The sequence below is a fragment of the Sminthopsis crassicaudata genome, chromosome 1 (assembly GCF_048593235.1).
Source record: "Sminthopsis crassicaudata isolate SCR6 chromosome 1, ASM4859323v1, whole genome shotgun sequence".
Classification (NCBI taxonomy): Eukaryota; Metazoa; Chordata; class Mammalia; order Dasyuromorphia; family Dasyuridae; genus Sminthopsis; species Sminthopsis crassicaudata.
In genome coordinates, this window is record NC_133617.1 from 23,995,301 (window position 1) to 24,021,239 (window position 25,939).

The 25,939-nt window shown below is 38.1% G+C and overlaps 1 protein-coding gene across 2 annotated transcripts in view; it reads left to right on the forward strand.

The window, feature by feature from the left end:
* Nucleotides 1-25,939, forward strand: part of NOS1 (nitric oxide synthase 1) — a gene marked incomplete at its 3' end in the record, with an annotated part of 137,393 nt that overhangs the window by 41,938 nt on the left and 69,516 nt on the right. For both annotated transcript variants that reach the window (XM_074296753.1, XM_074296746.1), the window contains 1 exon segment: nt 17,295-17,421. In XM_074296753.1, the coding sequence (XP_074152854.1) occupies nt 17,295-17,421 (127 nt within the window).

Below are 25,939 nucleotides of genomic sequence, written 5' to 3' on the forward strand. Positions count from 1 at the left end.
CTTGCTCAAGATCACATAATAATAAAGCAGTAGAACTAAGAATCAAATCCAGGTATCTCCTCCCTTTTGTGACTAAAATTTCTGAGAAGGCCCTCTCTAGTTGCCCCTAGTTCCTTTCCTCTCAATCTCTTCTTAATTCTCTACAGTCTGGGTTCCAATTTCATCATTCACCCAAAGTGCTTTGTCCAAAGTTACCAATGACCTCTTATTTATCAAATTCAATCTTTTCTTAATCCTCATTCTTCTTGACTTTCTGCAGGCTTTGATACTATGGATCACTCTGAGTCTGTGACAGTTCTCTCCTGGTTATTCTACCTGTTGATTGCTCTTTCTCAACATCTTTTGCTATATCTTTAACAACAATGCTCTGTTCCAGATCTTCTTGTCTTCTCCCTCTCTATTAATTCATTTGGGTGATCTCATCAGCTTCCATGGAGTCAATCAGCACTTTTATGCAGATTTATTTGTCTAGTCCCTAACCTCATTCTGACCTCTCTAACTGCTTAGTGGCCTTCGCAAACTTGACATCCCATAGACATCTGATACTCAATATATCCCAAACTGACCTCATTATTATTCCCCCATACCAGCTCTTTCCACTTCCTAAATTTTCCTATCATTGTTGAGAGGGTTCTCTTTTTTCTAATCATCCTTTCTCACAATCTAGGTGTCTTCTTTGACTCTACTCTCTCTCCCCCCTTCATATCCAATCAGTGATCAAGTCAAAATTTATACTTTCATAATATCTCTCAAAAACATCCTTTTTTCTCCTCTGACACCACCACCTGATTCATACCTTTGTCACCTTAAACCTGAACTACTACAATAGCCTACTTGAGGGGAAGAAGTGTTTTGTTTTTGTTTTTGTTTTTGTTTGCCTCAAGTCTCTCCCTACTCCAGTCCATGCTCTATTCATTTGTCAATTGATCTTTCTAAAGCCCTGACCATGTCATCCCAAATATCCCCCTTCAATAAACTCCAATGTTCCAGATCACCTTCAGGATCAGATACAAAACCCTCTGTCTTCATAATCTTTCCAGTATTATTATTTTTCCCTGAGGCAATTGGGGTTAAGTGACTTGCCCAGGGTCACCAGCTAGGAAATGTTAAGAGATGAGTCCGAGGTCAAATTTGAACTCAGGTCCTCCTGACTTCAGGGCTGGTGCTCTATCCACTGCGCCACCTAGCCACCCCCTTTTCCACTATTCTTATACCTTTTGCTTGTGTTTGTTCAGTCATTCGAATCATATCTGACTCTGTCACCCCACTTGAGAATTTTCTTGGCAGAGATCCTGGAATAATTTGTCATTTCCTTCTCCAGCTCATTTTCCAAATGAGGAAACAGGCAAATAAGATAAAGGGATTTGTCCAGGATCACTCAGCTAGGAAGTAGCTCCAGATTTGAACCCATGAACTTCCCATCTTCTCATTAGTTTCCTCTGTGTACTGTAATCCAATGACACTGTCCTCATTATTCTTCCCACAAAATATTCCATCACCACCCAATTCCAGGCACTTTCACTGGCTAGCTTCCTGGAATTCTCTTCCTCCTTATCTCTGTCTTCTAAGTCCCCTGACCTCCATCAAAATTCACTTAAATTTCCAACTACTACAAAAAAGCTTTCCCAGTCCTCCTTAATCTCGGTGCCGTCTCTCTGAGACTACTTCCGTGTAAGCTATATGTAACCTCACATGTGCATAGTTGTTTGTTTGTGGTCTTCTTCCCTAGAATTCGCCTTTTTTATATTAAATATATTTTATATTTATTTTTTATAAATATATTATATTTTATATTTATATTTTATATTTAAAATAGTGTTTGACGCACAATAAATACTCAATAAATGTTTGTTGATGACTTCAGGTGAAATATGATTTGGTCTTGAAAGTATTAGTAGGATTTTAATAGAGATGGGCATTGCAAATAAGTATAGTGTGCTCAAGGAAATTAGCTAAAAGAGAAAAGTGGTAAAGGATAATCGTTGTGTCATAGCAGGATTCTTAGATGGTAGACAGAACAAATGAGTCTCTTTTTGCCATAAAAAAATGGCACAGCCATAAAGTGATTCTATTCCAGAATTTTGGAAGTCTGCCTTGGGATTTATATAAACTGTAATTCAGTGTTTATACTCTCCAACACCATCCCCTCACCTCCCCACACATATTCATCCAAGGAACCTGGATCTTGGATTCTTTTTCTCTCCAAGGTCCCCAATTCTTCTTTCCTTTCATCCTTCCTTTTATCCTTCCTTCCTTCCTTGTTTCTTCCTTCCTTCCCTCTCTACCTCTCTTTCTCTTTTATTCTTTCTTCTCTCTCTTCCTTCCTCCCTCCCTCTTTCCTTCCTTCTTTCTTTCTTTCCTTCATTCCTTCTCTTCTTTCCTTTTCTTCCTTCCTTTTTTCCTCCCTCCCTACCTCTCACTCTTCCTCCCTTCCTCACTCCTCCCATCCTTCCTTCTTTTCTTCCTTTTCTCCTTTTCTTCTTCCTTCCTTCTCTCCTTTCCTTCTTTCTTTCCTTTTTTCTTCCTCTTGCTCTTCCTCCCTTCCTCACTCCTCACATCCTTTCTTCTTTTCTTCCTTTTCTCCTTTCCTTCTTCCTTCCCTCTCTCCTTTCCTTCTTTCTTCCTTCATTCCTTTTTTCTTCCTCCCTATTCCTCTCCCTTAATTTCTTCCCTCCTTCCTTTCTTTTCTTTCTTTCTCCCTTGCTCCTTCCCTTCCTCTCTTTCTTTCTCCCCCTTCTTTCCTCTCTTCTTTTCTTTGTCCCTCCTTCCCTCCCTCCATTCTTTCTTCTCTCCTTCCTTCCTTCCTTTCTTCTTTTTGGAGGCAACCAGGATTAAATTATTGGCCCAATCACACCATTAATAAATATTAAGTATCTGAGGCTAGTTTTAAACTCAGGTCTTCCTGATTCTAAGGTTGGTAATTAATAAATAATAAGTCCTTAATAGTAAGTACTTAATAACTGCTTGTTCCCTCCCCTTCCCCCTTTATACAATGGAACTCTGGTTTTCCAATCTGATTCCTATGAGAAAAAAAATTAATATATCTTCCTCCAAATATTTGTTGTGAAATTAATATGTCAAAAAATAAATTCAATTAGACACTTAGTATTTATTTAATTCAGCAAGTCTTTATTAGGTATCTGCTCTCTGGCTAAATACTGAGGATTTTTTAAAATGGACTATCAAAATATCACCCTTATTGAACTTAGTGAAGAGTCTTTATGGGATCACTTTTCATTAATCCTTAGGCAGTAAATATATCCAGTCCACTACCATCTAGGCGACATAATGTCTCTTATAGCAATTGTTTCTGTTTTGACCAAAAACCATAAATCTTTCCCTTCTAGATTGATTTTTAAAGAAGTAAAAGAGACCATTCTCTATCTCATTTCTTACCTAGTTATATCCTACATTGAACATTGCCTTAGTCAAATGGGGACCTATTAAAGATCTTAGCTTAGTAAGGCCAAGTTCTCCCACTGCATCCAGAGCAATCACCCTGACCTTTGTCTAACCACTGGGCCCAGATTACTCTGGAAGAGAAAATGAGCCTGGTGACTTTGCACAGCCCTCCATCACTTCAATCCAATTCACTTGAATATCATGGAATCACCTCCCTGATATCTTGGTCCTCTTCAAGAACAAAGGATAAACAAGAGGTAGCATAATGTCCAGAGTGGTGAGCTTGGGGTCAGAATGATCCGAATTCAAATTCTCCCTCGGACACTTATCTATGAGACGCCAGTTGAGTCATTTAATGTATCATTCTCTTGATCCTTACAATGAGTTGGATTCAATGACCTCTTCTAGCTCTAAATCTAAATCTATAATTTATTCATCAGACCATCTTTGAATTTTTTTACCTTGGACCTGCCAGCTCTTGTGTTCTCCTGACATGAATCTGAAATATCCACAGCTACTGTCCATACCAAGATGAGGCAAGAAAAGAAGCCTTGAGTGACTATTGCCAAATAACCCAGATATTTAGTAGAGATGGCTGCAGTGGGAGATTTTGCTTTGAGCCCTAATTCTATTCCTGGCTCTAAAATAGAATCCTGAAACTGTCTCTATTCTCCTACTAGAATATAATCCTCATGAGGACAGGAATAATGGTTTTACCCTCCTTTGGATCCCCCACATCACATGGTGTCTGGCACATAATATGCACTTAAATATTGCGTGACTGTCTCCTCATCTATATGAATAGCTATGACCTCCATCCTTCATGGGAGACAGGAAACCTGGCATAGTGGATAGAATGGAAGCAATGGACTCAGGAAGCCCTGGATTCAAGTCCCATTTTTGACACTTAACTGGTTATGTTACCATGGACCTGTCCATGGTAACATAACCAGTTAAGTGTCAAAGTCTAAGACTTCAAGTCCCATTTTTGACACTTAACTGGTTATGTTACCATGGACAGGTCCCTCCTAGTCTAAGACTTCAAGTCCAATTTTTGACACTTAACTGGTTATGTTACCATGGACAGGTCCCTCCTAGTCTAAGACTTCAAGTCCAATTTTTGACACTTAACTGGTTATGTTACCATGGACAGGTCCCTCCTAGTCTAAGACTTCAAGCCCCATTTTTGACACTTAACTGGTTATGTTACCATGGACAGGTCCCTCCTAGTCTAAGACTTATCTATTAACTTATAGGTAGACTTTGATCTGCATTAACATTCACTAATGAAACAAAGTTCTTTGATATATTGATTATACAGAAATATAAAAATTAATAAGCTGCTGTTAACAAATTACTTTGAAAATTCTATATAAACCTTTATTTTTAATGTATTCAAACTAATTGGGGGGAATGATGGCCAAGACGTGTTCCCAGTAAAGACAATAGAGTGTGAAAAGATCCAGGACATTTATGGCTGTAGTATCTACTTCTCAAGGTTGTTATGGGGTAAAATTAAATAAGAGATATAAAAATATGTGTCTACTACCAATTATGATGATGATAGAAATGAATTAATTTGCTTAATTTTATACAACTAGTAAGTGTCAGGGCTTTAAAGCTAGTTCCTCTGATAGAGAATAATGCTCATGGGACCTTTTCCATTCACATTCTTTGAGAGCTCAGAAACCATGTGGTCTAACCTCTACCTGAACAAAAAATCTTTTATAATATCCCTAATAAGTAGTTATTCCTTCTTTGCTGGAAGCCCTCCAGTGACAGGGAACTCACTACTACCTCAGGTGATCTTCCCTGGATTCAAGTTCTCCCACTGCATCTAGAGCAATCCCTAATCATCCTGATCTTGGTCCTAGATGACTCTGGAAGAGAAAGTGAGGCTGGTGACTTTGCACAGCCCTCCATCCCTTCAATCCAATTCACTTGCATGTCATAGAATCCCCAGATTGCAGCCCTGCTGCTCTGCTCCTATCTTACAGTCAGGGTTGAATGTATGAAAGATCAGGGACAAGCAAACTGCTATTAAACCCAACGCAGCCTCCCTTGCATGCTCCATTTCAGAGGCCTGCCTAAGGCAATGTTACGCCACCACTTACTGCTTGACTCCAAATGTAATTAGTTATTGTGCAAAGCAAGCAAAATTAACTCTGATTTCAGCTGGCTTGCCCTTACTGTCCTGCCTCCTGGAAACAGGGAAGATGAAGCCAGATCTTCTGTCCCTGCAGCATCCAGACACACATTCTAGATCCTCTTGCTCACTCACAGGCTTATGTCCGGCAATTATACATCAAAAGATGTAAACTCTGAAAGGGAGCTTAGAGAGATCCTCTAAATCAAAAAGTCAGCATTTTTTGTGTGTCTTGGATCTCTTGAGAAATCCGGTGAAGGACCCTCTCTCAGTCCAGCCCATATATCAAAAGATTGCCCCTCAAACCTATCCAACTCTGCCTGAAGAACTCCAAGGAAGGAGAGGCCCTCATCTCTTAGAACAGTCCGCTCGACTTTGAACAGCTCCAATTGTTGACAATAAATCCTGAAATCAAGCTTAAATTTATTTTTTGAGGAGCAGCTAGGTGGCGCAGTGGATAGAGCATCAGCCTTGAATTCAGGAGGACCCAAGTTCAAATCTGGTTTCAGACACTTAACACTTCCTAGCTGTGTGACCCTGGGCAAGTTACTTAACCCCAGCCTCAAAAAAAAAAAAAAAAAAAAAAAAAAAAAAAGTTGTTTTTTGATCATACTCACCTGTTACTCCTGGTTCTGCCTTCTTGTGGCCAAGTAGTAAGTCTAATCTCAAATGATAAAATTTTAAAAAAAGATTTGCAAGGGAAACAATTTTCCCTTTTCTTTTTTTGCTGAGGCAGTTGGGGTTAAGTGACTTGCCTAGGGTCATATAGTTACGAAGTATTAAGTGTCTGAGGCCAGATTTGAACTTAGGTTCCTGACTTCAGGACTGAGAAACACAATTACTGAAAATATATATATTTTTAAAATTTACAGCTTCAAGTTAAAAACCTCTAACCTAGTTTAAACACACATAAACACACACACACACACACACACACACACACACACACACACACACCATCAACCAGTCAACCAATGATTAAAAAAAAAAAAATTTTATTAAGTACCTCCTATATGCCAGATATCATAAAATAAGCATATGAATTCTGAATGAGATTTTAGATTCTCTAGGCCCCAGCTTCTTAAAAGGGGTTTCTAGCCCCATATAGGACCTCATAATTAAATAGTTATGGGGTTTATAAAATTGTGAATTATTATCAGTGTTTGAGCTGTATAGCTGTTTTATATACCTATGTACTTAGGGTCACATAAAAATCTCTTAGGGAAAAAGGATCCCCAATGAGAAAAGTTTAAGAAGCCCTGATCTAGACCAGTCATCTTTAGGCTTTGGGGTATCCTAGACCCCTTGGGCAGTTTGAATAAGCCTAGAGATTCTTCCTCAGAATCATGTTTATAAAAGAATAAAATAAAATACTTGGGATAACAAATAAGCAATTATATTAAAATACAATTAACAAAATATTTTAATGGGTTTACAGACCCCATTTAAATATTTCTCTTACAATCTCCTCATCAAACAACTTTTTTAAACTTTTATCAAAGACTTCTGCACCAGGCACTGTGAAGTCAAAGGATGTGAGCTCTGGAAGAGGTTTTAAGAGGAATCCTCTACTCTAACTCCCTCATGGAGAATTTGCTCTGATTGTCACCCCCTTCCCTAGATATTCCACTGACACTTGGTTCAAGAGCCAGTCAGGGAATTTTAACAGAGGACATTCTGAAAAGAGGGAAATAGAATGTTCTTTCTTCAAAGTGAAAACATCTCTGAGAGTGAGGAAGAACTCTGTGATTCTTCTCTTGAGGATTTCAAGTAGGGGCTGAAATACCACTTGACCTTGTTGGTTAGGAACAGACTAGATGAAATGCCCAATGAGATCTCCTCCTTCTGTGGTACCCTTTCCCCTCCTTCTCTCCCTCCCCTCCCCCCACCATAATCAACTCTCATCAGACCCCATCTGAAGTACTGGGCATCATGATTTAGGGGCGACATTGATAAAGTTAGAAATGTCCAGAGGAAGGCAACCCAAATGATGAAGAGCTTCAAGTCCATGATGAAGGAACTGGAAATGGTCAGAGTCTGAGAACACATGGTAGCTTCAAGTATATGAAGGGCTAACATATTGAGGAAGGATTAGACTTATCCTGTTTGACCCCAAAGACAGCAGAACCAGGATCAATGGTTTGTTTGCAAGAGGCAAATTTAAGCTTGATTGCAGGAAATCTTAGCCAAATTTCAAGTTGCCCAAAACTAGAATAGGCCGTCCCAAGAGGTGAGGAGCTTCCCCTCCTTAGAGATATATAAGCAGAACTTGGTGGATTAGAGTGGGGATTCTTTTGGTGTCTGGGTTGGACTTAGATGGCCACTAGGGTTCTTTCCTACTGGTAAACTCTGTGATTCTGTGGTCCTGTAATTCAAAGAAAGAATACAGGACTAGTTTTGAAGTCAGGAAATCCTTGTTCAAATCATCTCAAACATATACTAGCTCTCTAAGCTTTAACAACTCATGTAGATCTTCCTTTCACTAATTACTTCCTATTTATCCTGCATATGGCTTGCTTTGTATATATTTGCATATTGTCTCTTCCAACAGATTGCAAACTCCTTGAAGAAAATCACTTATCCTCAGTGCTTAGCACATAGTAGGTGCTTAGAAGTGTTTGTTGATTGATTAATATACTATCTCAGTGCTCCAGAAACTCTACAACAGTAACTGGAAACAAGAAACATCTATTAATCACCGTGGTATCCACTGAAATACAAATAAAAGCAAAAACCGTTCCCTGTTCTCAGGGAGTTCAGTCTAATGTGAGAGAGGTATCCTTAAAAAAAAAAAAAAAAAAAAAAACTTTTAAAAATAAGACTACAAGTAGCTACATGAGAGGATCATAGTTAGAATAAGAAGCAACTTAGATTTGCCAGTTCATCTGATCCCATCATTCTATACCACTTACTATCTATATGATCTTGACCAAGTCTCTTAATCTCTATCGATCTGTCTCCTTATCTGCAAAATGGGGTGAAGTTGACCTATGAGGTCTTTTCTAGCACTAAAGCTTTGATCCTATGATCTAAAATTCCCTCCTTCTTTTGAGAACCCCACCATCAATGATCGAAAATTCCCAATTTCTTTTGAGAACCCCACCATCAATGATCAAAAATTCCCTATTTTTTTGAGAACCCCACCATCAATGATCAAAAATTCCCTATTTCTTTTGAGAACCACCATCAATGATCTAAAATCCCCTCCTTCTTTTGAGTATTCCACCATCAATGATCAAAAATTCCCTATTTCTTTTGAGAACCGCCTTCAATGATCAAAAATTCCTTCCTTCTTTTGAGAACCCCACCATCAATGATCTAAAATTCCCTACTTCTTTCGAGAACTCCACCAATCCCTCAATTCATAATACCAGAAATATCCATAAATCTTTTTTCTCCCCCAATTTCTATTTCCAATTACAGACCCCCAGAATTAGAAAAGACCTCTGCAGTATAGCTCCCACCTGAGCAAGAATTCTCAATGTAGCATCCCTGACAAATGGCCATCTGTTCTTTCCTGGAAGACTTCCAGTGAATGAGAGCCCCTCTTACTTTCATGAGTAGGGAGTTTTTCCTTTTTTGGAAGTGTCCCTTCCTGCCTCAGTCTGCCACCCTGACTGCTGCTATCCTTAGCTGACTAAACCCTGAGCCTCAGGTTAGCCAGCAATTCTGCCCATTTCACCTGTGTCTTCTGGACTGTGTCCCTTCTTGAGGTCTATATGGTGTGTGTAGAGAGAGGGCGGCAGCAATCAGACAGGGCAACTCCTATTTTAGAGGGTCTCAAAAATGGAAAATCAGAGATAAGCGAGCTATTTTTACATCAAACCTAATCCTTTTTATGGCTTCATTTCAGACTTGTCTTCCCACATTTGCTATTCGATACTGGAGTATGATCTGTTATATGTACAAATTGAGAAAAATTAGCCATACTTCGACTGACTGGTCCACCTTGCCCTGCTTCTTGAGGATGGGGAGCCAATATCAGATCTTTTGTCCCTGCAACATCCAGATATACATTCTAGATCTTCCTATTCTCTCACAGGGTTTTCTCCTGAAATTGTAATTTAAGTATCCAAACTCTGGGAGAGAATTCTGAGAAATCTTCATTTTCTTATGTTCTGAACCTTCTTGGTAGTTGGGTTGAATGTATCATGCTGTGCTCAGAATATAAATGCACAGGATTGCAAACATTTCAAAAAATTCTTAAAATAGTTTTAAGAATCATGTTTATGGACCCCAGGTGAACCCCCTCATAAATTAGTCAAAAAATCCTATTAATATTTAATATATTCCAGATACTCTGGCAGGTGGTAAATATTCAGAGACAAAAGTCAAGCAATTCTTGCCTCAAGTATTTTATAATCTAGCCAAGAAGGATGGGGATGTCCTTATGTAGACATGTCCAAAATATATACAAAAGACAATTTTGGCAGGGGTGGGAATAGGCATTCATGGGTTCATGGGAAAAAATGGTTAATAACTGGACTAAATGGTCAATGGAATCTCTTCCAACTCAGTCAACAAGCAGATCAGGTACTTATATAGGGAGGGGATGATCAAAAACAATATTTATATAGCTAAATATGTCCAGGCTACATACAAAGTAGATATAAAGTTACCTTAGAGGGAGAAGACATAGTGGCCGAGAGAAATAGGAATAACTTCCTGCAGGAAGTGACTTTTCAGCTGAGTCTTGAAGGAAGCCAGGGATCCTGAGAGACAGAGATGAGGCAGGAGAATATTCCAAGGATTGGGAATGGCCAGTGCAAAGTCATGAAATGAAAGGTAGAATATTTTGTGACTTATCAATTCTATAGTATGCTTCACCAAGTAGGTGGATGTAATTGTCAGTCAAGAAAGCATTTATTAAGCATCTACTATGTGCCAGGAAGAGACAGCTAGGTGGCTCAAGGGATAAAGCTGGGATTTTGAGTCAGGAAGACCTAAGTTCAAGCTGTGTGACCCTGAGCAAGCAAAACTTCTGTTTGTCTTAATCCACTGGAGAAGAAAATGAAAACTACTCCAGTATCTTTGCTGTTGCTGTTTAAATAGACAGCATTAGGATGATATGGTCCTTGGCAGGAAAGGGGGGAGGACATAGAGAGTAACATAACTGAACTACTCAATAACAACAACAACAAATTGCCAAACACTGTTCTAAACTCTGAGGCTAAAAAGAAAGCCAAAATGTGCTTATTATTTTAAGCAGTTCACAAATAATGGGAAAGCCCACAATCTAATGGAGGAACTCCATTCTAATTTTTGTTCAGAGAAATGGGTATGAAATGAGGAGACAGGACCAAGTATAATTTGAGTCTTAACCAATCCATTTCAATTGTCCATTGTTAGTAAGCTGTGTTTTATATCAAACCTAAATCCAACTCTTTACAACATATACTTAGTGATTCCTACCTCTGTGACCTTGACCATGTCATTTAATCTGTCTTGTTTCAGCATCTTTGATCCCCAATTCAAAGATGAACTCCTTGAGGGGCAAGTATTATGGGGAGTTGTTCCTTGTTTCACATCTCCTGTGCTAGGTTTAGTTTCTTTTCTTTTCTTTTTTTTTTTTTGGCTGAAGCAATTGGGGTTAAGTGACTTGCCCAGGGTCACACAGCTAGGACATGTTAAGTGTCTGAGACCAGATTTGAACTCGGGTCCTCCTGAATTCAGGGCTGATGCTGTACCCACTGCACCACCTAGCTGTCCCCCTTTTCATTTTTTTAAAAATAAAAATTCCTTGTGTTTTAAAAGTCATTAAATTGCATCGGATTCTACTTGTCTTGAAGTTTTATTCTTGTCAAGATCTTTTGGTATCCCAACCTCATCATCTCATGTATTAGTTCTAATGCTCAATTTCATGTCATCTATACATTTGACAGGTATGACCATTGATAACTTTATCTAAGTCAATAATAAAAATGTTCAACAGTCATAGAAGGTCAAGTACAGATCTCTGGAGGACTCCACTGGAATCATCCTGCCATATTGACCCTGAACTATGATTACACTCTGAATCTGACCATTCAATCAATTCCAAAGCTATGTAGGGTTACAGAGCTCAGAGTGGAGAGAATTCTCAGGATCTCCCCTGGAGAGATAACCACCAGGAGCTTGGCTCTCCCACAAAAAACTCCAGGAGACAGAGGATGTTTTAATGAAATGCTTTGCTAAAATCTAAGCAAAATATTTTGATAGTATTCTCCTGATAAATAGAGTAACTTGCTCAAAAAAGCAAAATAAGTTTAGTTTAGAACGCAATATTGACTCTCCATGATCACTGCTTCCCTTTCTAGTTTTTCACTAAACTATCCTTTTAGTAATACTTTCTAGGATGCTGTCAGGAACCAGTCAAGCATACTGAAGTAAACTTTTCAGCTTCTATTCTCTTCTCTGTTTTGAAAAATCAGGACGATGACTCTTCTCCAATCCTGCAGCACTATTCTTGTTCAACACAACCACACATAGTGGTTCAGCAGTCTCATCTGCCCATTGTTTTGTTGCCCTTGAGTGCCCTCAAGGCAGATGATTTGAATTTATCAAAGGCAATCAGTTATGCTTTTACTATTATCTCCTTACTTACCTTGTGTATCAATTCCTGTATCAATTCCCATTAGCCAAATATTTACAGGACAGATAGAGAGATGGATGTGGACATAGATATAGATATATACATATATATTATATAATATAAATATAGACATGGATATGGACAGACATAGATGCAGATATACATACAGGTATGGATATATGTGTGTGTGTATATATATGTGTGTGTGTGTGTGTGTATACACACACACACATATATATATATATATATATATATATATATATATATATATATATATATATATACATATTTATGTATATCTTGAAAGTATTGCTAGCCCCATTCTACACATGAGAAAACTGAGGCACAGGATCTTAAGTGCCTTACTAGGGTTAGAGCACTAGTAAATGCCAGTGGTGTTTCCAATTTTCATGTTCTGAGTTCAAGATCAACATTCTTTCCACAGCACCAGTCCACCTGTATTGACAATGGTTTTAATTAGACGTCTCCTGATGTCTCTAAGAGATTGTTTTACAAATTTAAGGTTATAGAGAACTAAAAGGGACCTTAGAGGTCATCTAATATAACCTTCTCATTTTAGAGACTGGGAAACTAAAGCCTTGAGAGGTCCAGAGATTTGCTTATCTAGTTTGAATCCAAGTTTAATTATCCTCAATACACAAGCCTTTCCACTCTGCCCCTTACTAAAATTAAATCTCTCCTGACAAATGCAAAGGCTTCCAAGCTTCAAGTAATGTTCCAATTATTTCAGTTTTTGCACAATGAAAGGATTCAGATAGTTCCATGGAGTCCTGTTGGATCTGGATCTCATCCACCACATTCCTCCCCAAACCATCCCTTGTCTCCTGGAGTTTTATGTGGGAGAGCCAAGCTCCTGGTGGTTATCTCCCCAGGGGAGATCCTGAGAATTCTCTCCACTCTGAGCTCTATAAATCATTCTGCCCCCAAGATTCCACCCACCACTGGCTAGGCAAAACAAGCCTTTCCCCCTCATCTACATCTTGTACTTAGCATACTACTATCAGTATTCCTGTTATTTTTAGGGTGTAACTCTTGTTTACCTTAACAATCATTTGTAGCTTCAGCTGAAGTTTAGGTGATTCATTGCCTTGGCCCATGTGATTTATTTCCTTCCTCAATCACCTTAAAATCAGTAGGAAGTTATTTAACCAAAGTGGACTTCAAGAAACTGCCAAAAGCGAGAAATTCATCAGGATTAGGGAGGTCAAAATCATATAGTCATACCAGACAAATTATAGCACAATGGAATCTGTAGAACACTGAGCAAGTCATTTCATCTTTCATATATAACAGTGATTGGCCTGGCCCCTATGACCTAAAGAGCCAAGGGTGTTCCATTTCACCCCTCTCCCAGGGTTCTCCTGTACCTGTAAGAGGACTTGGGGGATAATCTACTCTCTCTGCCACTGATTCAACTGCATCAGATGCATGCAGCCTTTCATTATGTCCCCAGCATCTCATTCCCTGCCCTCTTTGCCATTTCCATGTCCCTCAAGGAAACATGGTACCTTCATTATGACCTCATCATAGTAGATCAATACCCAGGCCCTGCGTTTGCAGGTTTTATTCTTCATGAGCCCCAGAAGATTGATTTTTATTTGATAGAATCTGGGAAATGGTATGTTAGCTTTATCCCAGATTTTTTTTGGCATCATCTCATTAAATAGGTTTAGTGTTCCTCCACTTTTAAGGTTTCCCTGTACCCCAATTCCATTTATCCATTTGTTAACTAGTAACAGTCAGATTAACTTTTATAAAGGAATATTTACTTCAAAGATAGTCAAGGAAAAAACCATGTAAATATAACTCCTCATTAACACTTGGGTGGAAGAATATTTTACTTTGGTGCCCTTCTCTGTTTCTGGGAAGGGGAAAAATATCAAGTTCATAGATTAGGCCAGTTCATATATATATACACACATATATATACACATATATGTATATATGCACTATATGTGCATGTATACATTCATATCTGTATATATGTGTTGTTTATACATATACATGTATAAACACACACACATATATATGAGAGAGATAAATCATAACTGTGGGAAGGATGAGCAGCTGGAGATTAGAGCATGATCAAGAAAGGCTTTCTATAGAAGGTGGAACTATATGTGCATGTATGCATTCATATATGTGTGTATGTGTATATATATATATATATATATGTATATATATATATATACGTATATATATATATGTATATATATATATACATATATATATATATATACACACACACACACACACACACATATATATATATACATGCTATATAGCATGGTCCCACAAAGTTCCAAGTCCAAAGCTCTATACCCCATCTCAGGCTTGTACCTAAGCATCCTGGATTCTAAGGACTTGCTAACTGGGATGGCAGCAGCATTCAGTGTGGAATCCTGTCTCCAAGGTCATTGAGGATCACACTTCTAGATCCAAAGATTCTATTGCCTGTACCTAGAGACCCCAAACTCATTTCTTCAGGGCCATGGCACTTATAGGGAAAAAGGAGAGCGGATAATCCTTACCCTTACCCAGATCAGTTTGATGCCCATGCTATGGGTAAATAAGACCTTCACACATTTCCTCATGGCACTGGAAAGAGACTGTCTCAGTCTGGCACTTTTAAAGACATAACCGATTCTGACCATGCAGCCAATAGAAAGATACTATCCTCACCTACCTGGTAGGGGAAATACAGAACACCTTCTCTAGGAAGCAAGTCTCTGGTGTTGCCCACATGGGTGCCTCCATATTAATTGATCTTGGTATGGACAAAACCAAAGCCTCATTACATGTCAAATGAGGAGGGGCAGAAAATGGATCTAAAAGAGTCCTTCCAATTTGATGTTTCTAAGTCCATATGGGAAAATTAGATCATAAAAATTGAGTCTTCTCTAGCTCTTTTCAACAATGAGATGATTCGGACCAGTTTAAATGATCTTATGATGAACAGAGCCATATACACCCACAGAGAGAGAGGACTGTGGGAACTGAGTGTGCATGACAACATTGCATTTTCACTCTTTTTGTTGTTGTTTGCTTGCATTTTATTTTCTTTCTCATTTTTTTCCTTTTTGATCTGATTTTTCTTGTTCACTAAGACAATTGTATAAATATGTATTCATATGTTGGATCTAACATATATTTTTACCATGCCTAGCCTTTATTGGATTACTTGCTATCTAGGAGAGGGAGTAGGAGGGAAGGGAAGGAAAATTGGAACACAAGCTTTTGCAAGGATTAATGTTTAAAAAATAATTATCCATTCATATTTTTTTGAAAATAAAAAAGTTTTAATTAAAAAAAGGAAAATTTAGTCTTGGAGGTATATAGTGTTGTAAAAGAATGTTAAATGGAACAGAGGACTTGAATTCAAATCCCAGCTCTATCACTTTCTTCCTGTGTGACTTGGGCAAGATATTTAACCTCTCTGGTTCTCAGTTTCTTTAGACTAGGTGATGTCTAAGATCCCTTCTGCATCTAAAACTATGATTTTTTGATCTCATACTAAATAAAATAACACCAAATTAAGTTACTTTCCCTACCTCTTTTCCTCTAACAATTAAATTTCTTTAATTCCTTTTATTGATGGTCCTTTATGTGCAGACTGCTCTCAGAGTTAATAACTCACATTTCAGTACCAGTTGTAGATTTTAAGATCTTTCAAGAAAGCAAGTGTATTTATAAAAATAATAATAAATTAAAAATAATAAAATGAAAAAAAAGAAAGCAAGTATAAGCATTATTATTCTTATTTTATGAAAATGAGGCTCGTAGAGATGATTTAACCATAATCACATAGCTAGTGAGAGCTGGGATATGAACCCACTCTCCTGATGACAAATCATCCAAAATTCTTTTGTACAACATATGATCTCATTGCTTGCTGGTTTTTGTGAAGAGTTCCTTAGAATTCCTTGACTCTTTCAAGACTTGGCTTGAGTTCCACCTTCTATAGAGAGCCTTTCTTGATCACGCTCTAAAATACAGCTGCTCATCCCTTCCCACAAACAGTTACGATTTATCTCTCTCATATATATGTGTGTGTTTATACATATGTATATATAAACACACACATATATACAGATATGAATGTATTTATGCACATATAGTGCACATATAATATATGTCATTGTGTTTGAGTCCCCCATGGAAATTCTTGAGGAAAGACTGCTTCATTCTTTGTTATTATATACCCAACATGTAGCCTTGTGCCTGGCTCATGGTCAAGTATTTAATAAATACTTATTGATTTAGTAAATACATATTTTAATATGCTCAATAAAATTTAAAGTCCATGTGAGAAGAGAATTTTATTTGTGTGTCCTTAATACCTAATACAGTCCCTGACACAAACAGGTGCCTAATAAATGCGTGTTCACTATTTGATTGATTCACGACCATGGAAGTAGAAGAAAAGCTTTCTAACAATAAGACCTATGCCCAAATAGAATGAGATGGCTTGAGAGGTAGGGGTTTCTCCTCCTAAGAGACTTCAGGCAGAGGTTAGATCTTCTAGTGAGAATTCCTTTTCTGTATGTGAGTGGGGCTAGAATTTAGGTAAAAACTGGGATCACTTTCAGTTATCAAATTTTAGAATTCTATGAAAGACTAACCCCACAAATATCCATTCTCAGGACCTCCAGCTTGAAACAGCTCAAATAATCCAACTCACTTCCAGTTGATCAATGATGGACAGAAACAACTACACCCAGAGAAGGAACACTGGGAAGTGAATGTAAATTGTTAGCACTACTGTCTATCTACCCAGGTTACTGATACCTTCGGAATCTAATACTTAATGTGCAACAAGAAAATGGGATTTACACACATATATTGTATCTAGGTTATACTGTAACACATGTAAAATATATGGGATTGCCTGTCATCAAGGGGAGGGAGTAGAGGGAGGGAGAGGATAATTTGGAAAAATGAATACAAGGGATAATGTTATAAAAAAATTACTCATGCATATATACTGTCAAAAAATTTATAAATAAAATTAAAAAATAATAAATAATAAATAAATAAACAAATTAACTAACAAACAAACAAATAAATGAATGAATAAATAAATAAATGAGTCGGTAGTACTTACTGATGTCTCTCCCCTTCCATCCCCTTCTCCTCCTAAATTCTCATTTTCAGAGACTTGGAAGGAAAGTCCCACAAACTTCTACCACTTGGAATGGAGAATGATCGTGTCTTCAATGATTTGTGGGGCAAGAATAGCATGCCTGTGGTCTTGAACAACCCATATTCAGAAAAGGAACAGGTAAGAATCTTGGCTAGTAGGGATTAAGTGCATTGCATGAAATAAGAGTTTGATAAATACTTGTCAAATTAAACTAAACTGGAACTCAATCAAATTAAACCAAATTGAATGTATAGAGTTATGTGCACACACACACACACACACACACACACACACACATACACGTTCTTCTAATATGTATGTTGTATCCAAATCCACTCTATTTTTGCACACTTACATGATCTCATTGCTTTCTGGTTCTGTGAAGAATTCCTTTAAAATCTTAGAATTCCTTGGCTCTTTCAAGACTTGGCTTGAGTTCCACCTGCTATAGAAAGCCTTTCTTGATCACGCCCTAATCTCCAGCTGTTCATCCCTTCCCTAAAACTCTATCTCTCTCATATATACATATATATGTAAGCTGTAAGCTTTCAGAGACAATACTAGATAATAAATGTAGTATTATACTATATGGAAGAATATAGAGCACTTGAGAGACTAAGAACCAGCTGCTGGCTCGAGGTGTACTTCAGGTCTAGGTCATTGAAGGATATCATCCAGTCAGAAGTTTTTCTAAAAGAAAATGTGTATTTACTGCAGAGTTTCAATGTCTTATGATTCTTCAGCTTTTCTTTCTAGTCAGACCTGGTTGGGCCCTTAGAACAGAAGATATCGGTACTGGGAGAAGCCTTTGAACAGGAAATGTTAGAGCTTGAAGGGTTTAAGAGAGAAAATATCAATTCTGGGAGGATCCTTGGAACAGGGGATGTCAGAATTGGAACAGATCTTGGCAGAACAATGGGAGACCTGGGAGGAGCCTTTGAACAGGAAGTTGTGAAGGACCTGAGAACAGGTTATGTCACCAGTTGGAAGGGCCTTAGAGAAGAACTAGTTTAAGCTTCTTTAATTTTTAGATAATGTAACTGAGACAAGATAAATAAAGCAATATGGCCAAAATCACAAAGGTAACAAATAGCATACCTGGGATTTAAAATCAAGTTCTCTGACTCTAAGTTGTCTTCTTCTGCTAACTCATGCTTTCTCTAGGCTAGTCTCATCTTTGAGCCTTAATTTACCTTGTTCAAGTCTAGGAAAGAGGTGGACCAATTGGAATTCAATTCAAGATCAGGTAACCTGGATGGTGAGAGGCCCAAAGGACATGACAATGTTCTCAACCAAGCATTTAACATTTTTTAAGTACCTACTATGTGCCAAGTACTAGGCTGAGCTGAGGCTACAAAGACAACCTCTGACCTCAAGGAACTCATAGACCATAAGAAGATTGCCTGAAAAGAAAAGAGGACCTAAGGAAAGATCTGTTTTCAAAGTTGTCATATGGGTGGAAATGGAAGAGAGTTAGCTTTCAATTAGAGTCATGAAAAATAGTAGTCTAACAGTTGTCCAAAAAGTGAGATGGGATGCTTCAGGAAGTGATGGGCTGCCCGTACTTGGAGCTGTATGACTACTTGTCAAAGATACTGTTGAAGGCACTGTAATTCAGGTTGGAAGTTGGACTAGATGCTTCCTGAGATCACAGATAAAGCACTAGGTTTGGAGTCAGAAAGGCGTTCATCCAAATCTTGTCCCAGAGCTTTTCTAGGTATGGTTGTTGCAACTGAGTCCTTCCACTCATTTGTGACCACACTAAAGATTTTCTTGGCAAAGATATCACAGCAGTTTGCCATTTCCTTCTCCAGCTCATTTTATAGAGAAGGAAACTGAGGCAAACATGGCTAAGGATCACATGACTAGTGTGTCTGAGACCAGAATCGAACTCAGAATAATGAGTTCTCCTCCTTCCAGGCTCAGCACTCTGTGCACTATGACACCTCTTACTAGCTATGGGATCCTGAGTCAAATAATTTAAAATCTCCCAGCCTCCGTTTCCTCTTCCATAAAAATAATATCTGGAGAATCTATCTTATGGTTGTTGTGAGATGTAAGTGTCAGAATTCTTTGTTCTATAAGTGATGAGACATGATAACCAGGTTTTGGGAAGGAAGGAAAGGAGGGAGGGAGGGAGGGAGGGAGAGAGGGAAGGAGGGAAGAAGGAAGGAAGGAAGGAAGGAAGGAAGGAAGGAAGGAAGGAAGGAAGGAAGGAAGGAAGGAAGGAAGGAAGGAAGGAAGGAAGGAAGGAAGGAAGGAAGGGAGAGAGGGAGGGAGAGAGAGAGACTTTGCAAATCTTAGGGTGTTATATAAATATCAGATATTATCATTATTATTTAAAGAACTGGGGCTGCTGGGTGGTGCAGAATAGAGTATCTCCTGATTCACATTCCTGAGTTCAAATCTGGCCTCACACCCTTACCAACTATGTGATCCTGAGCAAGTCACTTCACCCTGTTTGCCTTAGTTTCCACAACTATAAAAATTAACTAGATAAGGAAATGATAAACTACTCTGGTATTTTTGCCAAGAAACCCCAAATGATCCCAAATGGGATCATAAAGAGTCTGATATAGCTGACTAAACAACAGTACTCTGAAGAACTGGAGCTGGATCTATGGTTTCACTGGTATGGTCTCCTCCTCCCCAGTGAACAAGCTCTCTCTAACAATCACCCATTCCCACCTTCTCTACAATTTTAGATGGTGCCTGGGGCACTTAGAGATGCTTATCCAGGGTCAGATAGTATGTGTTAGAGATGGAACTAAGTCTAAGGTTTACTCCAAGCTGTAACCTTATAAATTTAGGACAGAGATCTCGAGAGATTAACAATTCACTTGTAGACAGTAAATAGGCATCTGGAAGTTAGAGTTGAATGCAGATATCCTCAACTCCCAGTCCAGTGAGTTATCTACTACTATTATTTCTGCTGTTGTAGTATAGAAGCATTTTCACATGCACACTCATTGGGAAAAAAATATTAGCTTAGGTCATTTTCTGCCTCGGATGAAAATTTGAAATTGATAAATGCCAGTGGAGAAGGCAATTATTAGACTGGTAAAGACTTACTTTCTGGCTTGGTACTGGTTGGGTTAGAGTCATTACATGACTCTCTCCAATGGGTGGCAACCCATTGCAGCAAGCTTCTCCCATCTCTGTGGGGACCTGTGGTAAGAAAGGGGAGAAAACTGTGACTGCCTGGACAGCATCTGTTTTCTGATGATAATTGACTTCGAATCAATCCCTGCCTGGGGTGGAATTAAGGGGGGAAATGGAATGGGGAATAGGCATCAGGGGAGTGAGCCAGCCAACCACTGCGCTTTATATATGACCATGAGGCTTAGGGAGGTTGGAATGGGCAACTATTATATTAAACTCTCTCCCACACACAATAATATGCACCATCTCATCAGAAGGATGGCATTTCCTCTTCCCTCAGGGAAATAGTGGTGTCAGCTTCAAAATGTCATAATCTATTTAGAGCCATTACCATATTTCCAGGTGGAATTAACATTATCTTAGCCACTCCAGGGAGTCCAAATTCAAGATAAAAGTTGGCAGTAGGTGTCAGTTGTATATACTATCTCTTTTCCTTCCTCTATGGGGTAAAAGGGACATTATTGTTCATCTCCAAATAAGGAATCACTACCTATCTTTACTGACAGGAAACAGAAATCAAAATAGGTCTGTTTTCAATATTTTTAAAGGGTGGATGAAAATTCAGTCAATCAAAATTAATCTTTTCTTCACATTATCATCATTAGTAATAAACAATAGTTGGGATAGAAACTTATCCCAGGACCATTCAGATCAGTATTATATTAGATAGATAGATAGATAGATAGATAGATAGATAATTAGACAGATAGAAATATGGATAGATAGACAGATAGACAGACAGACAGATAGACAGACAGACAGACAGACAGATAGATAGATAGATAGACAGATAGATAGATAGATAATTAGATAGATAAATAATTAGACAGATAGAAAGATGGATCGACAGGGTAGATAGACAGACAGATAGATGGATCGATATATAGACAGGACAGATAAATAAATAGATTAGATTATCTATAGATTAATAAATAGATTAGATACATATAATGAGAATAAAATATTGATAATAATAAGAAATCATATTCTTATCTAGAACTTAGAATTAACAATAATAAGATTTCATTTATCACTTTACAACAACATAAAACCCATGTTAGGTGATACAATAGTTATTATACCCTTTTTATAAGTAAGAAAATGAAACCCACAAAAAAAATCATAAAAAATAACATTGCAAAATATAAAATAAATAAAAAAGGAAAAAACCCACAAAAAATCATAAAAAATAACATTGCAAAATATAAAATAAATAAAAAAGAAAAAACCCACAAAAAATCATAAAAAATAACATTGCAAAATATAAAATAAATAAAAAAAGGAAAAAAACCCACCAAAAAATCATAAAAAAATATATAAGTAAGAAAACAAAGATTTATATAAAATATTGCTCTTCTTGACAGCTAGTGTCAGAGCCTGGCCTTGAACTCAGGCTTTCTACCTCTAAGAAAATATTCTACTTTATTTTGAGGTAGCTTTTTGTAGTTTCCAAAGACTTTGTGTCTTATATTTCACATAATTGCAGAAGCATAGATTTAGAGATGGGAAAGATTTTAACAGACATCCAGACCAACCTATTCCTTTTGCCTCTGAAAAAACTGAGTCACAGAAAGTTTTATAAATTTAGAACTGGAGGACACATTATTCTAATATCTCATTTTTCAGATGAGGAAACTGAGGACCAAAGGAAGTTGATAATTATGTCTGTCTTATAAATGAAGGAAATTGAGTTTCAAAGAGGTTCAGAGATTTTCTAAGATCACCCAGCTAGAAATAGGCAGCATGGGAATGCAAGGTCAGTGGTCACTCCAGTACCGCATAACAACTTGACTACTTGAACATAATAAGATGACAAATCTATCCTCTAGGAGGTTTTGTTCTATCCAGGTTACATATATAGAAATGGGGAGAAAGAGACAGATAGACAGACAGACAGAAAGACGGAGACAGAGAGAGAGAGAGAGAGAGAGAGAGAGAGAGAGAGAGAGAGAGAGAGAGAGAGAGAGAGAGAGAAAGATACAGAGATACAGAGAGAGAGAGAGAGAGAGACAGAAACAGAGACAGAGACAGAAACAGAGACAGAGAGATAGAGACAGAGACACACAAAGAGATATAGGGACACACAGAGATAGTGGCAGAGGCACACAGAGATATAAAGAGAGACAGAGAGAGAGAGAGAGAGAGAGAGAGAGAGAGAGAGAGAGAGAGAGAGACAGAGACAGAGACAGAGACACACAAAGAGATATAGGGACACACAGAGATAGTGGCAGAGGCACACAGAGATATAAAGAGAGACAGAGAGAGAGAGAGAGAGAGAGAGACAGAGAGAGAGAGAGAGAGAGAGAGAGAGAGAGAGAGAGAGAAACAGAGAGAGAGAGAGAAACAGAGAGACAGAGACAGAGAGAAAGAAAAAGAGAAATAGGCAGGCAGACAGACACACTGATAGAGAGAAATTCTTGTTGAGCTAGAATAGTTACTCTCTGAATCTATGTATTTTTCTCTCATCTGAGCCAGCCACTTTTACTGGCTAAATTAAATAACATCCTAGGGTCTCCATTGATTTCTTTAAAATCTGTCTCTTGATCAAAACAACCCTGACTCTCTTTCCTAAGCTTCTGACACTAGTTCTCTAAGCATTTTAGAAATATCCTGTGTTCTGAGATTAATTTTATATGAGAGCTTCCCAAATCCCCAGATCTAAGCTGCTCTATCCACCTCCCCCCATTCTGTCATTCTGGCTTTCCCTTGATCCTGCTTATCCCCTGGGCTGGACAGCTTCTCATCCCAGGTTGGTTCATTTGGGAACCCTTCTTCTCTTTCTCATACTCTTTTCCTCGGGTGACCTGGGAGATATGGAAGCAAAAATATTACAATGGAAATGTCATTAGACAGGGACCAGGTGACCTCGATTTGAATGCTGGTTCTGCCATGTATCATCTGTAACATTTGTAGGAAAGTCACTTCTTTTCTCTGAGCTTCAGTTTCCCCATCTGCAAAATGAAGAGGTTGCACTAAATGTCTTTTAAGGTCCTAAAATCTATACTCTTATAAATGAAAGAGCCAAATCTGATCATCATGATTAATAACTTGGAGAAAAGGGAATTCTGAGGCTTATACAGTCAGAACTTATCCCAGAGAATGCCGTGACAGCCTTGGTAGGAAGGGGCAGGACTGAATGGTATTATCTTCCTTCGATCAATTGAACCATGTCTGACTCGTAGAGATTTGTAACTTGACAAACTATGGAAAGTCTCCGATTTGGAGCTAGATGGCACATAGGTCATCTCATCTAACTCTTTATTTTATAGGAGAAACTGAGACAGAGAGAGGTGAATTGAATTCATAGGTTCATGGATTTCACAGAATCACAGAATTCAAAAATGGGAAGCTACCTCAGTAGTCATGTAGTCCAATCCATAATAAGTAACAGAATTCCCAGTATCCCTCTCAAACTGAAAGGTGCCTCAGAAGCCCTTTCGTCTAATCTCCTCATTTATAGATGAGACATAAAAAAGCCAAATGATTCGCAGGATCATAAATTTTAAGCTAGAAAGGGACCTTCGAGGTCATCTCGTCTATTAGACTTCATACTGCTCTTTGGGAAGCTTTCAGGGTTCAAGTGGACACTTGATGAAAGTCATAATAATGGCTTTCCATGAATGAACCCAGATCATCTTCTTCCTTTTCTGATATCATTGGTCTAAAAATATCCTAAGCTTTCAGTGATGTTTTTCATTTCCTTTGACATTAACCTTCAGTGCCCCCCCCCTGGGAAACTTAATTCATAAGCCACATTGTGCTAATAGATCAGAGCCAGGGTGTAGCTGGGAAGTTGTGTTTATATCTACCAGTGTTTAGGTTCAGCCCTCCTGCCATTTCCATGTATTTTCCTCACTATTTATTTGAATAACATTTTAATTCAATGTAGAACGGTGCCAGCCGGCCACAATGGAACTTGGATTTAGGGCCCTCCAAATGCTTCTTCCCAGCTCAGCCTGTGGGTTTCTAATCAGAAAAAAAATAGTGCTTTGAAACAATCGTGAGCTCTCGAGTCAGAGAACTAAGGTTCCAGTTTTGTCATTTACTAACTGGGTCACCCTAAGCGTATTACTTCTCATATTTGGACTTCTGTTCCCCCATAGAGAAAATGAGAAAATAAGACTAGGTCCCAGGCAGCTTGAAATTCTTTGACCTGGTAGCCGCACCCTAAGACATCTATACTGTTAGAATAACTGGGTCAGCAAGTTGGGACAGAGCCATATCTGTATTCCTCTTTGTTTTCTCATTTCCAAATTAGCTGCTGGTTACCAAGACTCCTAAGCAACCCCTGAATGATCTTCTGGTATAACTTCTGGGGCAGATTTAGCGGGGAGGAGAGACACAGGATGAGCAGGCAGGAGCATTGGCAAATATTCCAGAATTTATGAGGGCACAGCTCCATCAAAATAAGGTTGTATTCCATTATATGGCTGAAGGGGAAGAAGAAGATCCTATTTCAGGTTCCCTAGGGACTTTTTGAAAAGAGTGAATCACATTAGAAAGAACATGAAGGAATTAGAGATGTTTAGACTACAGAAAAGATGCCTCGAGGATAAAGAGAGAGAGAATATTCAACATCTTCCAGTAGTTGAAAGGACTATCATCTGTAAGAGGAATAAGATTTGTTCCACTTTGCTCCCAGTGACATAACTGGGACCGATGGATGGAAGTCATAGAGTAGAATGTGTGGGCTTCAACAAGGTAAACATAACGAGGAGACCTATCCAAAAATTGTGTGACCTGCCTTGAAAGGGAACGTATTTCCCATCACCGGAAGTCTTCAGCCTGAGGTTGGATGGGAGGAAATGATTGTTAAGAGGTAGAATAGATGATCTCTGGAGAGCTGACCCTTTAAGCTCTTACACTTTTTAATAGATATCTTAAAGCCAGTTACTTGATGAACTGTCAAATGGAGGAATGAGACTTAGTCCTTTTATCCTCAAAGGACAGAAATGAGAACAATGATTAGAAGTTGGAGAAATGCAAATATGGGCTTGATGTATAGAAGAACATCCTAATTATTCGAGCTGTCCCAGAGCAGAATGGACAGCCTTAGGAGATAATGGGTTCCCTCTTAATATTTTCCTTAAATCTGATGCTAGCTGACCATTTTTGAGAGATTTTGTAGAAAGGACTCCTGCTCAGATATGGTTTGGACTTGGCTTCTGCGTTTCCCTAAATCTGTGAACCCTAGTAATTTGGTATCGAAAATGCTAATTCTTGATTAGTTAATTAGTTAATATGATTAATTGATTATTAATAATAATAAAAATAAAAATTACCAAAGTGATAAAAGATGAACAAGTTGTCTGCCCATCCATCCATCTAAATTTATTTATTTATTTGGCTTAATCTATCATCTGATCACTTATTTATTTCTATCAATCTATTTATCTTATCTATCTCCCTATCTCCTTATCTTCCTGCCTAGCAATAAGTCTTTTGCAAGTGCCCATTTTATATCAAATACTGTCCTAAGCATTAGGAATATGAA